This window comes from Rhodamnia argentea, chromosome 8, assembly GCF_020921035.1.
Source record: "Rhodamnia argentea isolate NSW1041297 chromosome 8, ASM2092103v1, whole genome shotgun sequence".
In the NCBI taxonomy this organism is placed as follows: domain Eukaryota; kingdom Viridiplantae; phylum Streptophyta; class Magnoliopsida; order Myrtales; family Myrtaceae; genus Rhodamnia; species Rhodamnia argentea.
This window is the reverse complement of record NC_063157.1, coordinates 21,162,714-21,180,166: the sequence shown is the minus strand read 5'-3', so window position 1 is coordinate 21,180,166 and position 17,453 is coordinate 21,162,714. Positions and strand designations below refer to the sequence as shown.

The following is a 17,453-nucleotide window of genomic DNA, read 5'->3' as shown; positions in this document are numbered from 1 at the left end:
TGCATACATCTAACATTCTCTTCGTGCCGCTCGCCATGGCACTCTTATTCCTCATCTCAAAACATCACCGAAGCACGATCCACATGCAAGAATATGCTTATCTGTCTCTTCCTCATCGTATCAATGGCAATCACACTGCTCATTCTCCAAAAGAGAGGAGAAGAAGAAGCATTTGATCTCATCAATCCAACTGAAATATTTACAAAACTCGAGCATCAAGACTATTGTATACCATGTAGACATCTATGACTGTAAAATGTGTTGGTTCCAATCAAGCTCCAGGAGCAGCAGTTCTTTATTCTGTCACCAGCAATTACCAATGGTCTCGGAAGACTTCTACAACATGTTAAAGCCAAAACTCACGTAGATCTGAAAGATACGAGTTACCCTACCATAGAGCCAGTTCCAGCAAAGTATTCAGATGAATGCAACTTGAATGCCATCTGGCATTTCTGAGTTCCAACGTACGGCTGTAATTTGTCAGGAACATCTCAACAAAGTCGAAAGCTCATTCATGCGAGTTATTTTATCCATATAGCTCTCGATTGCTATTCCGGGTTGGAGCTCTCATTCCATCACTGCAACTCCTCCACAAGCCTGTAGTTTCTCTATTATGTCATTTGCCTCTTCCTTGGTGACACCCAGTTTAAGCAAAACAGGGACCTTCTCGACAAGGTCCTTAGCCTCCAACCCCAAATTGGTGAATGCCCTGACTTCTTTAATCACTTTAATCTTTGCAGCCAAGTTGAATTTCTCCAACTTCACATTGAATGCTGTTTTCTCTGCCTTCTTTTCCTCAGCCTTGTCGGATCCTGCTTTTCCTTGTGGGCCTAGATCCATGCCTTATTTGGCAGAGATAGACTGCATCTTGGGATGCCTTAGTCTGTCTCGAAGAGCAAGTCCAATTTGAGAGCGTTCTTCAGGTGGCATTCCTGCTATATGTTCAGCAGGCTGAATGATTTTAAACGAGGGTGGAGGTCTTGGGCCATATGGATCATAAAAAGCTGGGTATTTGTACCTCTTAGGCTTGGCTTTGGGATCTCTGGGGATAAAATCATGTTGGAGTGAGCGGGATTGCAATGGTCCTGTAATTCCCATGAGATAAAGCCGAATATATGCAGATCTGAGAAGTGAATGAAGCTTCATCCTTTGCAGTCTTAGTGAAGATGACAATTCATGTGAACACAGCTGAAGAGAAAGCAGTTCGCTATCGTGAATTCCAGCCTTATGGTAATACTATTCTCAATTTGGTATACATTTTTCGCCTCTGCCGGATATAATTTTTGCCTCTGATGCTCTCCTCAGATATAGGAGATAACATGCATGCAAAACAAGCTAAGTGGACACCGACATTTAATAGTCAAATGCTTGAAAATGAAAATCTGGATCAAATAACAGAATTAAGTGAATCCACAATCATTCTTCAAAATTTCTGTCTACCAAAACCAACATACTCACCGAGTTAAGGAGATCACCACTATCCAACTACATTTTCTGGCTACCAGCATTTTATGGATAATACCGATTTCAGAGTGGGTAGGTTCCAAACCAAGAACCTGCAACCTACCCTATCAGAGCCGATTCCCAATTTTTGGAATAGGAGCCAAACCGGTGGACCCCGGACCCAGGAACTGGCCTACATTTTTGTTTTTTTTTTTCCAAAAAATTTCATACTTACCTTTTTAGGAAGACAATATACGGATGTTTCATCCTTCACAAGAGACCCAAGTATTCCCTCTAGAAAAATCCCATGCGTCCAGTACGGTTTAGAATGCTTAGAATGCTGTAGACTATTGTTCTCTCCAGCTATCAATTTATCTAAAAAATCCCAAGATATCATGATAATTCCATTTGCCTCAAGTAGCGGATCATTCAACGATTTCAAAAAACATAGATCCAAAACACATAGGCTGAAGGATTCTAAAAAGTCATTAAATGCACTTGTATAAGTACAAGAATAAGTTCCTTGAACGTCATATCACAACTTCAAGTATAGGGAATAGCATTCAAGATTCCAAACTGTTCATACCCGGAGCGAAAGAACAAAAAACAACATTTCCTTCTGCTTTGCATATCCCACTTGATGCTGATTGCAAAGAGAAACCTCTGTGAAGTTTATTTTGGCCAAAAAAAGAAGAAGACACTATTAGCTGTAACAGCCAAAGAACAACACATCCAACTCACAATCATTGTCAAAACACTACCAAGTTCCATATATACCACATTGTTTCCACTTTTGGTGGATCACAGATCTAAATTTCACAAAACCACTCCAAATTAGCATCCTCTACCAACACTAACACACAGGCTCAGATTCTCAATACTCACAGAAGCAAGCCTTCAGTAAAATGACACCAAATCCCAATTTGCTCACCCCTACTGGTGACCCACCTCACATAAAAAATGTAGAAAAGACAAAGAAAAGAGAGAGAAACGAGAGGTAAGAAAAGCAAATTTTCACTACTCAAAAGTCAATTCTCTCGAAAAGCCAGTGTCCAAGTGGCAAGAGTTCTTCAGATTAAATACTGCAGTCCAAAAAACCTTTCGACATATGACATGAACCCTATCGGAACAAAATCTTGACCTTACCCCTCCGCGTTAGTGCATCAGTTCCAGGGTTGTAGGCTCCAGACCAGGAACTTGAATCTACCTTGTTAGAGCTGATTTCCAGTTTTTGATGCCGGGAACTGCACTGCGGACTCTAGAACTGGCTTGAATCGAACCTGCTAATTACGAGGTAAAAATGAGAAGCAGCCAACGCTTTTTTTTTTTCTGATACATTTTTTTATTTAATTGATCCAAGACCTTTAGACTCTGAAGTAGCAATTTTTCATCTTGGGTAGGTTTCGGGTTCCAAAATATGAAAAACCTGTTTCGATGGGTAGGTTCTAGGTAGAACCTGTATGGAACCCGGGAACCACTCACCCCTAGTAGCAAACTTTAAATATAATACATCATAGCTAAGCATGACACATCTGCGCCTTAGCCTTAATAGATTTACAACCAATCAATCTAAGTCGATAATCAGCCACAACATCGGGAAAAAGGATGTTGACGTCAGGAATGAAACCAGCTTCATGCAATCTCCTTTTCCTAGCTTTCCACAAGTGAGAAATACTGCACACCAGTTGAGGACTTTATCTAGGAAAAATGAGAAGCAACAGCAGATCACCCAGCAACCGAGCACCAACATCATCGCTAAACCACAAGAGAACTATGAAGACTAGGAGACTAACCAACAGTTGAAGTTGGCAAATTAACCAAAGAATACAAAGAGCATTACTTGATCTAGTTCTTAAGAATACAAAGAGAACGCAAAATGGCTTGATCAGAGGGCTAAGCTTGTAAACACTGAAATGAATCCACTTCTCATGCTTCGAAAGCAGAACCAATTAAGGGCCCTTTTGACTTGAATGAAAATTGTCTCCAGGAAATCGTTTTCCGACCTTCCGGTGTTTAAATGATGGAAACAAACCGATTTAAGGAAAACGTTTTACATTGACTGAAAACAACGAGCTTAAATTGGGGGAAAACGACTTCCCCTTTTCGTTCCCCTTTTGGCTAGAAAGAAATCACTTTCTCTAAACCACCAAACCAACGAACCATTTTCCTTAAAAATAATTTCTATGAAATATTTTCCTTTATCATGAAGTTTTCAGTGAAACAAATGAGCCTACAGACTTCACTTGATGCCAACTGAAAAGAGATACCTCTGTAAAGTTTATTAAGGGCAAAAAAAGAGAGGAAAAAGAAAAACACCATTACCGAAATAGCCAAAGAACAACACATCCAACTGACAATTATGGTCAAAACACCATAGACCACATTATTTCCACTGTAGATAGATCAAATTTCACACCAGAAAACCAGAAAGAATCAGATTTCTGGCAAACCCATGCATTTTGAAGGATTGACGGCATTGTAAAGTTTATACGTGGTTGCATAGCATGTCATTGAAGTGATATTAATTCCATATTATCGAGTACTCACAGTTAAAATCAAACTGAACTTCCATTCACGCAAGGCACAAATTCTAAACTAAACAAAGATTTTGTTAATGGAGAAAAGTGGAACAGACAGATAAAAACTGGAGAGATTCCTCACCAACACAGGGAGAATGGCGAATCGCGAAAGAAGTAGAGATCGAATCGCCCGAGGAGGCGCAATCGCACGCCGTCAGAGATTCAAAGAAGACCTGACCGAATCTGAGAAGTGGAATCGGTTCACTGCATTTTTTTTTTGTTTGGTCAAACGGTTCACTGCTTCAAAAATCAAAAGAATCAAAACAGGCTCTATTCTAGAGCCGGCCTCGTAAGGCCGGTGTCCGAATCGAACCGATCAGTTCACGGCAAAATATCGAAAGTGAACCGGTCAGGCCGATTCCTTTTTTATTTGGAAACCGCATTGGTTTTCTATTTTTTTTTTTTTTCGAAAAAGAGATTTCATTCATTAATTACGATAACATTCAAGAGGTACATAGAATACAAGCAAATAACAGAAAATAAACAACAAAGCATACTCTGCAACTAAAAGCATACCCTTATCTTTCAAGAATATATGTGCTATCACAACCGTTGCTCCCCTATTAATAATTATTGTATTTGGATTGAAAAAACTCCCTCATTCGTAAACGAGTAATGCTATAACATAAGGGGGAATTTTTTCATTATGATGAACTTTAGCGATCCAATTTGTAGTTTTTTTTTTTTATCAAAAGTAATATTTCATTTTATTTACTTTCTCGGGATACAAGAGAGAAATATCGTAATTTAACCGCAAACCAAAATACATTCCGGACAACTTCAAAATAAAACAAGTTTCAAATAACAAGAGAAATCATCAGAACAAGATTATTGGTTATACGCTCAAAGTGCATATCTATGACTTCTTCACACCATAATCGACGGTTGATCACCGAATCCGTCTTCGATAATGAGCACATATTAAGAACTCCATCTGTTGATATAGCTTTATCTTTTGGTGATGCGTGCATAAGTTTGACATCCTCTAACACTATCGCTAAGTAGATTAAAAATGCCTTTTTTTATTTATTAAAAGTTAAAAAGGTTGAACAAGCATGGATCCTAGTACTCTTCGGTTGTACCACGTAAGGCTCATGGGCTTTCGGATTGGCCCGTGATAAACTCCACAGGTGGAGAAAATATTGGGTGCTCTTGTTTTGCCATGTCAGCAACGAGACATCCCATTAGGGGGTCGACACGTGTCCATCGGTCAGCATATTTTCAAGCTCCCTCCCTCCTCCCACCAGATCATAACCTGATAAGCTGCCAGTGGCGCCATCAGTGCGCAGATCAGTTCCTTCTGACAGAGTAACAAGCACAAGCACGCGCCTCTCACAGCTAGGGCTTCAGCGAACGGAGCAGAAGGAGCGTGAACACCTTTCGCTAATCCGGCCACCACAGTACCGCTCGAATGGCGACAACTTCCAGCAACCGATCCTTCCGAAGCTCCGCCGAGCCACGAGCCGTCGGTGGCCGGATTAGCCCAGAGAGTTCCTCGTCTCATTGGACGACCGGCTTCCGGGTCGATTGAAGGCTTGAATTTCCTTGCAGCGGTGTCGTGGGTGTCACGCGCAAAGATGTATTGCCGATGTTCGTGTAGCGAAGAAATTATCATCAGAGAGAAACCCGGAGGAGGAGGAGGAGGAGGAGGAGGAGGAGGAGAAGTCCTGAATGCCACTTCGAGAATCTGATTGTGCCGGCGAGAAGCTCCTCATAACAGGCCCGGTGTTGCCGTCTACTATTCGATTCAACGCTTTAACCACCTGTAATTCACTTCCGTTGATTAGTACCACTGACTCTTTTGACTGAAAATGCAGAGAGAAAGTGAAGTTGCCTCCCAATCACGGAAGACGTTCCTGACGAATAGAAGCAGCCGAAATGTAAAAAGCCCGCCGGCAGGAAGCTTTGTATCGCGCCACAAGAGCACGGATCTCCACATTTCGATTAAATGTAAAGGAGGGTGCATATTATTTGCGAAATTGCAGAAATGGTGAGTTTCTTGACACTTCAGAAGTAGCTTCTCTATTTGCTAAGATGATTTACAACAAATAAGATAATGTCGAAGACTGCCTGTAGGACACTTGTTTATCATACTCAATGTGGAGTAAACCAATTTCCAGGCGGTGATTATACAGAATATGAGAAAATTTAGCCACACTGACCTGGTCCATGGACATCCTCCTGCAAGGATTCTTGCTCAGGCATTTTTCTGCCACTTGAATCAGCCCAGAGAGTTGGTCGAAATCATAAGAGTCAACCATGCTGTGTTCGATCAATTTGCTGTAGTTCTTTTCTTTTAACAATGGTTTTGCCTGCAAAACTGCAAGCTCTCAAAAAGAGAAGAAGAGCAATCTAATAAGTGCTAAAGTTTTCCCATCTTGACCTGAGTTCCTTGCAGTGTGGTCAATAAAGCAATCTTTCACAGAATAAATCATGCAGAGCATCTTTACTGGGTTCCCTTTTTTGTCCTTCATTAAATGGTAAAAGAGGAAAAATTCGAATGACGTGCATTTTTAGCGAAATGTTTCAGGCCTAGTTTGATCAGTAGAAGTCGCACCATACAGGCAGAGACTGTATAAGAAGCGTTGAGGCGGTTACCCATTCTACAATAGTTTGGTCTTCAAGTAACGGGTCTGTACTTCCTAGTCCTGTGATCAGATGTAGAAGTATGACCCCAAAGGAATAGCAGTCGCTCTTTTGACCCACTTCGCCGGAATCTTCGTATTCTGGAGCCAAGTATGGCAAAGTTCCGATCTTTGTCTCAGAAGAGATATCAGAGTCTTCATACAGAGTCATTTCAAGGCCAAAATCTCCTAGCTGTTACACAAGTGATACAGCATATCAGATGATTTGATGCTGCAAATTGCTTTGGTGGTCAAATTGCAATCTCTACATGGAACGAGTGATCTTTACTTATTTTGATCGGCTTTGCACTTGTCATTACTCTCTACTAAGTTATTCCCCTGCTAGAGCTAATGAAACCAGTGACTCCTTTTCATCTATTATTTGCTGCCACAAGGATGAAATGAATTTTTTGGGGTATATGTCTTCTCAGTTTTCTGAACATGTCTATTCACGTGTTCACTAAACTTGTAATGAGGACTCTAAATTATACATTCGCTTGTGTTGAAATATACAAAAGATCATATGAAGTAAATGAAATGTCCAATTGGTATTATGCTATGACTATACGCAAAATATGCTGCATAAATTTTGGAGCAAAAAGAGATCAACTGTTTCGTCCACAAACCAATTATGTAACAAGTTTCATTGCTTTCATAAGAGTCATTACGAAAATTATGAGGCGCACTTACCAGCGGTTCGTAATCATGAGTTAAGAGGATGTTGTCAGGCCTCAAATTTCGGTGGATGATGTTGTTTACATGGAGATATTCCAAGCCTCTAGCAGCTCCTAAGGCGATTTTCATCCTTTGATCCAACCTCAGAAGTCTACCCGGATTTCCTGCATTATTAAGACATACATCGTACTCATTAGACTCTACATTCCATTGTGCGCACGGATGACAAATTTGTGCATGACATCAAAAGGTACGTGGTATTAACTTCTTTCTTTACTGGACAGATGATTGTCCAGCGAACCATTGCAGACATATTCAGAAACAAGCAGCCTGTGATTTCCTTCTGAACATGAACCTAGCAGCATGGCCAGATTTTCATGTCTCACTTCACTGAGCTTGGGAACTTTGGATTGGAAGCATGCGTTGTTGTGCTGCTTAACAGTAATTTTCAGTCCATTAAGCTCGCCCCTGCAGGCTACTCCAGAGTCCAAAGCGATTTTCTGAGAAATACCCTTAATAGCAGCCATAATCTCTGCAAAAGCGAAGTCTCTCTTCCATCCCATACTTGGACGTCTGTTGTGGCAAACGGAACAAATGTAGTGCCTGCTCATTGGATCTGGTTCATCACTTCCTGTTGAGTTGCTAGAGTTGCGTCTATGTTGCATCTGCAGATTCCACGCACTTGGCTGTCTCAGCTCTTGAATGGTATGATCGCGTTTTACTATTGAAATTCCACATGAGAGTCTTTCCATGAGATAATCCTTGTCTTTTTCCATTTTCCTGTTGCAAGGGTACTTCCAGAATGTCATAAAAATGAGAACTAGGGCATGCTCATGTCGGAAAATTTTAGTAGCTTTCGGGTCTATTTGATAGGTTACCAGCTCAAAAACGGCAGTTAAGTGATGAAAACGTGTCATTTACCCTGACCTTTGAAGCTACTTATTTCAAAATCACCGTTTAAATCGCCCTGTAATGCAGAGTGTTCAATCTATCATCCAATCAGAATAGGTGATGGACTTTGTTAGCTTTACATGTGATCATTGCCAGTCAATTTATTCCATTTAGCTCCTATTGCCTTAAAGCTGTTGTGGACTGTTAAGGATGATCTAAAATCTCTTTCCCGCTTTTGTTAACAGTGAGATATGTATCTGCTCAACGCATTCACTAATTCATTTGGGTTGGAAAGTATCTTGGTCTGCGAATTTTCTGGTAAGTTATAGACTATTTAGTGTACTCTGAAACGAAGTATAAGGTATACATGGAAAGATAACTCTAGCAGTAGATACACCAATTAATACTCAAAGCAACATGCGTTGGTCTCATGACCGAAAAGTTTGACTAACCTGTCGAGTATTATCCATGTTGCCCTAAAAGTCTCAGCAGCTTTTAGGATTTCTTCTTTTGGAGAAGCTCCTCCTTGTACATCTATATCCAGAGCAATCTGCAGTTTGACGAGCAAAGAGCCATTTAACTAACAGTCACATTGGGGCACATCACTCCTACAATAGAACATTTTGCGGCATACAGTTGTGGACTTGCGCAAATTCTGGAACTGAGCTTGAATATTAGCAGCTAAACCGGGCAGTCTCCTCATGCTAGAAGGATGCACGTACTTATAACGTAGACACAGTTCTGTTGACTGGTTAGATCAGTAACTTTAGATTGACGGCAGTCGTCGAACATAGAATGACAATTTAGTATTCAGATATTGGACAGCGTAAAGCTTTTTACCACACGTCTACAATATATCTTTCCATCTACTTGCTCAATTGGATGTTTCACTTCAACTGAAAATTTACCTATTTACAATTACTGAAGACTATAATGCAGAAAGGCATTGCCTGACCTTCATAGAGTTGCATTGCCGTGAAACCTTTAAAACTTCACTGTTGTTGATGTACTCTTCTCGCTTCCATGCAACTTGTTCCCTGACAATATCCTGGCGTAGTCCGGGCCAGGAACTTGAACCCATCTTGATCCTGTAACCCACTAGGAAAAAGTGATAAGGGCAAGTCAAAAGAGTGGAGTTCACAGAAAAAAGTCGTAGAGCGAGATCAATATCGCTGTATTTTTCTTCCATTCCCTTCTATGAGTTCTAACATGCGGGTGCATTAACTCATTATCATGTTCTCACAAGAGTTCATGCATCTTCCTCGCTTACTTACGTGGGTGTCTAAAGTCGCGGAGAACTCCCAGGAGCTTCAGCTTGTCTCCAGGAAAAATCCTAGAGCCATGTAAGACGTATTTGATAGCGTTCGGGCTGTTTCCTGGTGAAGCGTCTTCAATCACCAATACCCTCTGAGCTTCTGCAGACATGATTGCTTATCAAGTCAAAGTGTCGAAGGCTAGGGAGCATGGCAAGTGGGAAAAGTTCTCAAACTCAGTTTTTATGGTAGAATATGCAATGAGTTTTAATTGGCCAAGGCAAATAGACCTTGGCGAGTCCATTCACCATTGTCCGGGCATGTTTTGCCTTGTAATTTCTTTGGGATCCCATTGATCCAGCGGAATAAACTGCTAGGGCTGGGGCCCGCGAGGTTTTAAGTAAGGTAAATTCGTTGTTCTTCGCCGGAAAAGACAAAAAGTGAACAATGATTGGATTGATGATGACATAGAATTCAAGGTCGCGAACACTGAAGGGTCCGACAAAGAGAGGGGCAAAATTGAAGTTAGCCGTTTATGCGATATGAATGGTTTAAACTTTTCTATGTAGCTACTTTTATTTGTCGAACTCTCATCCATCAAATATGGGTCCAAACACCTTGAAAAAAATTTGTGGGGGAATAACAAGGATCGTCATCCAACTTATCTAGTAAGACATAGTTTCTCACCATAACATGACCATTCGATGCGTAATTCTTGTACGAACTTGGTTTAAAAAGTTCATAAATATTAAATCGGAGCTTCGTATGACAACTTAAGCTTTTAGAATGGGACCACTTGAATTGGACATCAGTATCACCATCATGCCTGTTTTGGAGCTCCGGTTGTAGCAAGAATAAAGTCAGCATCTTTACAATGAAGAAGTGCCGCCCTCATACCCATCAAGTTACGAACCCCAAGCTCATCCAAAAGGGTCACGTTTTTAACAAAGAGAAATTCCTGTACGATAGATGGAGAATTGCGCCAAGAGTGGTACTAGTACTACTCAGGTTCAACACCTAGTTGACGTGTTTGCCTTAGGAAATTAGAACAGCTAAGAAATTCCGGGATCCAACCGGTACACCTACTTGGAAGCAATAGTACTGCCGAAAATCATTAAATTCCCGTAAATAGTTGGTGAGTATAATAAGAAGCAAAAATACGGGCTCGAATGCGCTAATGACCACGTAGATTACGGAGACACAATGGTTCGCTTCAGAGCCATGTTGATTCAAGCAAAGCACTAGTGATCAACCTCAATTTGTAATCTGCGAGAGACTAGATAAAAATAAGATGCTGAAGCTTCATAAAACAAGATCCAGTTTTTAAACATTCCCCGGCATGCATACAATATATTCTTGCCGAGATGTTGGTTTCATGCAGATACTTTAAGCCTCAGGCAGCTCCTTCAGAATTTCAACGGTTCATAAAGTTGAATGCACCAAATTATGGTGATGCTGTTGTCAATCTACTGTTTTTTCTTCCTTCCTTGTGGTCAACTTCTTCACCAATGATTTCCTGGTTTGCTATCCAAACAAGAGTATTTGGACCTTTGGAATTTGGAGTGGGAATATCCCATTGTGTTCCTAGGATTGCTTCTTTGGAGGACGAAGTTAATTTGGCTTTACAGGACCGCGCTGTTACTTCCTAAGCTTAATTTCTTGTTCCATTAGCGCATTTGCTGAACAACAGACCTTGGCATGGCAGGATAAGTTCCTCTCATCGAACCAAACCTCGTAAAAAATGTTTTTCTTGTTTAATTTATCGACTTAAAGGTGTCATAAACCAACAAAGATCAACCGTGGAAGATCAGATTTATGTGGTGAATAATATGCGTCTTCTGTCGTGGGTGTTTTACCTGCAATAAACCTGGAAATGGATCAAAGAGCTAAGAAGAGTGTCATAAATGTTGAAGTTTGTTTGTTAAAACAAAAAGCTGCCTTTTCAATCCCACATAGGATAAAAAGAAGAGTGCAAGTCTTTTTATTAGTTAGAAGGCCACAATAATCTTTTAGAATAAAGAAATGGGCAAGTGGGCTAGACCCCACTATACCCATGTGCAGGTGCGCGATTATTAGACGCACTTAGCACGCTTGCGCGCCGCGGACGGAAATAAACCTTAATTATTATTTTTTTTTTTTCTTTTTCGAAATCAATTCTTTTTTATATTTATATTCTATATTAGTAATTATGACCGTTCATACATGAACAGTTGCGTCCGAATGGTGATTGTCACTTACGAACCGTTGTGTCCGAATGATTGTTATCACTCACGAACAGTCATGTCCGAATTGTAATGTTTCGGACATGAATTGGTGCGATATTTCGGACATGAATAAGTGCGATGTTTCGAACATGAATAGGTGCATTCGTACATGGGCGGTTTGGACACCAAGGTGTGTTCTATAAGTCTTACATAAATGACAATTCTGTTCAATTTCTGCAGTCAACTTTTATTCTTTCGTTTTCCTTCAAAAGAGAGACAGCCAATCTTCATTATTTCGTAGAGAGTTTTATGAGATTTACTGGAATTGCTATCCAATAGTCTCGTCGCGACTTTGTTGTATCCTGAAGGGAATTTGCCAGAAACCTATAGCAACTTTATGGGGCAAATTGATCCTAAAAGAGAGTGACTACACATCTCAAAATCCGACCATATTGTTACTCCATTCCATTAATTTTTTCCAACAATAAAAACAGCAAAGATCAAAGAAAATGGTCAAAATCTCCTTTCTTTCAAATCACTTCATCATTGTTCGTTGTACAGATTTTGTTTTCGTCGGGGACGATTGCTTTTATGTGTGGACGTGGAAAACGTCATTGGAGCTGATCTTTGGGAAGCAATAGTAAAGCAATGTATCATCAAAACAATTTCTGGTAAGGACGTACTCTTATTTTGAGTATCTCAACAGCTGAGAATCTCTAAGGTACAATTAAATGGCAATTGTGGTCCTGTAGTATTCTTTTGCAGTAATTGATGGTACCAATCCTGTTGTCAGATCATCCATTCCACCTGGGGATGATGGTTGTTGCATGAAGCTTTCATAGTTGTGCGGTGAAACAGCGGAGGGCTCATTTGGTTCCGGTCGGGGTCGCTCCCTCATAACTGGAAGAGTTTTTCCTTCTACTATGTAACTTAATGCATGAATTACCTGCGTTTAAGTCGAATAACAATCAGACTGCCAACATCTGGGTAGAAGAAAATTTGAACCAGTGGAAGGCTTGGAAGATATAAAGCTCTAGGTGACATGTGAGCATGTTGTTCGCGCTAATGTGAAAGTAGTGGCATTTGAGGAAATGAGAACAGTCACTCGATACTTATTAGTTTCACGATTCACTATGCAAATATTAAAAAATCAAAGGTTTAGAAGTCGAATGCGGAGATATTGGTCAAGAACGGTTCGACAAAAACAATATGATAGTGTTTCACAACCGGTCGTAAGCTCCAACTGCATTAAAAGAGGTGCTTCACAACCGGTCGTAAGCATTGGATAATCCTTCACAGAGTACGAGAAAAACAAAATGACTTTTATTTATTCTGATAACAAGAGAGAACCATGCCTGGTGTGATATCAGATTGCTGATGAATGGACTATTAAGTAGTGTTTCTGCACTTCAATCATGGAAGATAAGCATAAAAAGGAGAGGAGAATGCATCCGTGCACAGTTAGTATATTAACGGCACTTATGACTGGCGACTCTGACCTGGTCCATAGATATTCTCCTGTTGGGGTCCTTTTTCAGGCACTTAACTGCAACTCGAATCACCCAAGCGAGTTGGTGGACATCGTAAGAGTCGGTCAGGCTGTGTTCAATCAATTCTGGGTAGTTTTTTTCTCTTAGCAATTGCCTTGCCTGTAACATTTCTAGCAGAGCAATGTAAGTACTAGAGCTTTCAGACCCGAAACTAAAGCACTCAGTTCACAAAGTGAAGCATGCAACATATCTCATTCGATAGTAATATCCTACTTACACCGCTAAATGTAAAATTAACGGGAAGCACTAATCATTAATTGTGTCTTTCTTTGCTAGATCAATAGAATCACTCATGCAAGCAGACTAGGTATGAAGCATTGAGACATTTACCCATCCTACAATGCTACGATTGCCAAATGATGGATCTGTGCTCCTCAATCCAGTTATCAGCTGTAACAGTATAACACCAAAGGAATAACAGTCGGTCTTTTGAGACACTTCACCAGAATCTGCATATTCTGGAGCCAAGTATGGTATAGTTGCAATTCTCGTCTCAGATGAGAGATCAGAGTCTTCACGTAGAGTCATTTCCAGCCCAAAATCTCCAAGCTGTTACATAAGAAGTACAGCATGTCATATGATTCGTGATTATCATAAATAAAGTGGTGATCAGATCAGGATTAATTCACGAGTGCGTAGTCTTCACTTCGCTTGACCTACTAGTTTCTTACCTAGGTTGTTAGTCCATCAAGAGTATAAACCTTCTGAAAATTGTTCTGATCTTATTCTTTCAGGTATTGATTTGAACAGAAATGAATTTTCCATTTGCTGATGTTGAGATGTCAAAGATCTTAGTGCGCTCACGACTAGCATTTTCTTTTCAATTGCCAATAGATAAAAATAATATATGCCCATTTTGTATATAGTTTTGCATTCCCTTGGCTATAAAAATGCTTTCACTAATATGCTAAGGGGTCACAAAACAACTGTAGTCCGCATCTTTCATATAGAATCATAAAGAAACGTATTACGTAACTCTTACCAGAGGTTTGTAATCATGAGTTAAGAGGATGTTGTTGGATCTCAAATTTCGGTGAACAATGTTGTTGTCATGCAGATACTTTAAGCCCTTGGCAGCTCCCATGGCAATTTTTATCCTTTGATCCCATGTGAGCATTTTACCAGGAACTCCTGCATTAGTTAAACCAAATATCTCATTGATTAGGTTCATGCTCTGAATGTATACACGAGGCAAAATTTCAACAAGCAAGCTTATTGAGAGACGTTAACAGTTATGAGCTCTTAACTGTGGTTTTTACTTGACAGATGTTGGTCCAACGAACCGTTGCACACAAATTCATAAACAAGCAACCTGTGGTTTCCGTCTGAACAGGAACCCAATAAGGTGACCAAATGTTCGTGTCTAACTTCACTGAGCATGTGAACTGCGGATTGGAATTCCTTATCATCTCCCTGAAAGCTCGCACTTTTCTGCTGCTTAACAGTAATCTTCAGTCCATTCATCTCTCCCCTGAAGACTACTTCGAACCAATTTTCTGATTGGTAGTTGTTAGTGGAAAATCCATCAGTAGCAGCATGAAGCTCTGCATGAGTGAACTCTCTCTTCCATCCGTTCTTTGGACGTCTGTTACTGCAGATTGAACAAATGTAATTTCTTATCTCTGGCTCCTGTTCGATGCCGCCGGGCAAATCACTCGAGTCGTGTGTTTGTTGTTTCTGAGGACTCTGTTTTTCTGTCTGTTTAACTTCATCTCCTCCTATCAAGTCGCCTGAAATGTTTATGTGCCGTTTCTGAGGATTTTGAGTTTTTGGCGCTCTCAACTTTCCCAAGGTGTTGTTTTGTTTCACTATCGAAACCCCGCATGAGAGTCCTGCAATGAGATAGTCCGTGTCTTTTTTCATTTTCCTGCAAAAGGATACTTTAGAATTACAATATACGATCTCCTAGCGTGCTCATGTTGGATACCTTTATACTCTCCCTCGTGTTCGCTCTCTGAAAAGGTAACAAACTATATGAAATTATGACCTCAGACAGATATCCTTGTATAAATTGTTACCATGCAATCATTCTAGTCATCTTTTACTACAGCAATCTTAACCTCACACACAGTTTGTGTTTTGCTCTTACTGTGAGTCCAGAAGCATAGATAACCAAATTGTTCCCTATTCGCTCGTCACCTTAAAACTGTACAGTCGAGTAAGAATAGATGCACCGTCTCTTTTCTGATTGGTTCAATCATAAGGGATGAATCTCCCGGATTTATTATCTTGTTGTATTTCATTTTAGTCTGTGATTTTATTTGGTAAGTTTTAGACACCGTAGTGTCATATAGGATGCAATCTAAGATTAGATACAAGAACTATCCTTACATTAGAAAACACTAACCAGCACTCAAAACATCATGAAATGGTCTCATGACCAAAAGGTTGGACTAACCCGTCTAGTATCACCCATGTTGGCTTAAAAGTTCCAGCAGCTTTTAGGACAGCTTCCTTTAGGGAGACTTCTCCACGGACATCTATGTCCAACTCAATCTGAAATTAGACAAACAGGAGACTTGTATCAGCCATTTAATGAACAGAATCGAATAGGGGCACATCTCGGCTAGGACGGAATATTCTCTTGAATACCGTTGCGGCATTGGCATAGTTGCTGAAATATTAACAGCCAAACAAGGAAAAATCATAGAATCTTACATTGTAGAAGAAAACAAATCAAGAACCCTGCTTTCTGTAGTTCTGCGCTTCATGTACAAGAAGGAAGCATGGATATCAGCTCTTGACCGTTAAGACATGGCATTGTTACTGAACACAGAGTTGGGACTAGGTAAACTTCCTATTGCTACATCCTTAGCATGTACTTTCCAGGTATCTATCAGATGGATCTTTCACTTCAACAGAAAACTTATCTACTTACAACTACTGAAGTACATGATGCAGAAAAATATCGACGACATTGGACATGATTCGTAATTGACCTTCATAGACTCGCATTGCTTGGAAACTTCCATAGCCTCATCAGCATGAGTGTATTCTTCCTTCCTCCGTTCCACTTGTTTCTGAACAAATTTCTGGCTCGATCCCATCCATGCACTTGAATCCGCTTTGATCTGGTAACCCACTGGAAGCAAAGAAACGGACATGCAGTGAGATCAACTAATGATATTTTCTGCTACTTCCCTCGCATGCGGATACGATTCTAAATTGTGCGCGCATTTGTGCACTATCATGTTCTTTTGGACCCAAAATGTCTTGCAACTCTGGTGCATGTTGCTTGCTCTACTTACATGGGTGGTAAACTTTTCGGAGAACCGCTAGGAGCAAAATCTTATCTCCAGGGTGAAGCGGAAATCTCTGAAGACTGCATTTGATCGCACCCAGGCTAATCCTGCACCAGGCATCTTCGACCACCAACACCCTTTGAGACTCCGACGACATCGCTTTCTCTTCACGAGTCCAAAGGACAGACAAGAAGAGCTCTCAAAAACAGCTTCCTAACATTTATACTGCGCGGACCGGAACCGCCAAGGCAGGTGGACTTAGGATGACAAGATTAAGAAATATCGGGACACAAACTATAGGTTGAATTCGGATAACTCATGCCGAGCTCAGAGGATACTTCATTGCTTAGTCGAATATTGGCATCAGGACAGGAGGGTGGTTTTTGTCTTCCTAGGAATAATTGCCTCGAGATGTCTGTCTTCTTGTCCGGTCTACTAGATGAGTTTCGGGTTTTGGACGTGGCTTAGAACCAAATGGAACTAAACAGAAGAATATAGTGAAAAGGCCGATGAACATAGGGATTGCTGTGCTCCTTCTTGTCATTTTTCAGGTTGTTTTGGCTGCGCAACGATGAACCTGAAAACATTGCTTTGGTTTTGTAAAAGGTATTTGCTCAGCATCCGGACAGCCGAATAGGTGATTAATTAGGCAATTGCAAGTGCTCTTCCCTAAAGATAATTTAAACAGGAGTGGGACTGCTTTTGCCAAAGCGCGCCATGTCGTTTTCATAGCTTCTCAACTGCGAGGCAATTGCGCTTAGTTCGCAAATGGCCGGTGAAATTGGCAAAATTATGCTTAGCTTCTCTTCTCCGAACTTGTGATGTCGCCTCACCACTGGTGTCATAACTGTTTATGGCGCTCACTTAGAGCTATAAATGCTTCTTTTGTGCATCGTTTGAGTGCCACGACTTTTAAAAATGGGTTTACTTGAATGTCATAACTTTCAATAGCTTATGATTGATCACTTAAGTGCCATAAGTTTTGAAAAAGA

At 40.5% G+C, this 17,453-nt stretch overlaps 2 protein-coding genes and 1 pseudogene across 2 annotated transcripts; all 3 read right to left on the bottom strand.

Moving 5' to 3' along the window:
• Positions 1-552: 552 nt before the first annotated feature.
• On the bottom strand, positions 553-1,204 carry LOC115748213 (annotated as a pseudogene).
• Positions 1,205-5,206: 4,002 nt separating this feature from the next.
• LOC115748100 (probable serine/threonine-protein kinase PBL5) lies at positions 5,207-9,637 on the bottom strand. The gene is made up of 11 exons (XM_048284335.1): positions 9,487-9,637; positions 9,223-9,300; positions 9,053-9,120; positions 8,847-8,960; positions 8,665-8,762; positions 7,599-8,101; positions 7,337-7,485; positions 6,585-6,839; positions 6,185-6,334; positions 5,649-5,827; positions 5,207-5,366 (listed from the first exon to the last, which is right to left on the bottom strand). Exons 1-11 carry the CDS (start codon positions 9,635-9,637, stop codon positions 5,207-5,209), a joined length of 1,905 nt encoding a protein of 634 aa, XP_048140292.1.
• A 2,570-nt stretch (positions 9,638-12,207) lies between these two features.
• LOC115748101 (probable serine/threonine-protein kinase PBL5) lies at positions 12,208-17,231 on the bottom strand. Its single transcript, XM_030684501.2, has 8 exons — positions 16,468-17,231; positions 16,159-16,301; positions 15,618-15,715; positions 14,467-15,086; positions 14,202-14,350; positions 13,550-13,768; positions 13,169-13,318; positions 12,208-12,615 (listed from the first exon to the last, which is right to left on the bottom strand). Exons 1-8 carry the CDS (start codon positions 16,616-16,618, stop codon positions 12,397-12,399), a joined length of 1,749 nt encoding a protein of 582 aa, XP_030540361.1. The 5' UTR covers positions 16,619-17,231; the 3' UTR covers positions 12,208-12,396.
• Between the last annotated feature and the right edge of the window lie 222 nt (positions 17,232-17,453).

Bases quoted from the DNA above. Each gene is read 5' to 3' on its own strand.
- LOC115748100 (XM_048284335.1), bottom strand. From the start codon at position 9,637: ATGTCTGCAGAAGCTCAGAGGGTATTGGTGATTGAAGACGCTTCACCA. The intron at 7,486-7,598 runs GTAAAGAAAGAA...TTAATAATGCAG, and splicing joins GCTGGACAATCATCTGTCCA to GAAATCCGGGTAGACTTCTG. The intron at 5,367-5,648 runs GTTTCTCTCTGA...CGTTCGCTGAAG, and splicing joins TCCTCCTCCTCCTCCTCCGG to CCCTAGCTGTGAGAGGCGCG.
- LOC115748101 (XM_030684501.2), bottom strand. From the start codon at position 16,618: ATGTCGTCGGAGTCTCAAAGGGTGTTGGTGGTCGAAGATGCCTGGTGC. The intron at 13,319-13,549 runs GTAAATGTCTCA...GAAATGTTACAG, and splicing joins ATCGTAGCATTGTAGGATGG to GCAAGGCAATTGCTAAGAGA. The intron at 12,616-13,168 runs GTCAGAGTCGCC...ACTTAAACGCAG, and splicing joins GGAGAATATCTATGGACCAG to GTAATTCATGCATTAAGTTA.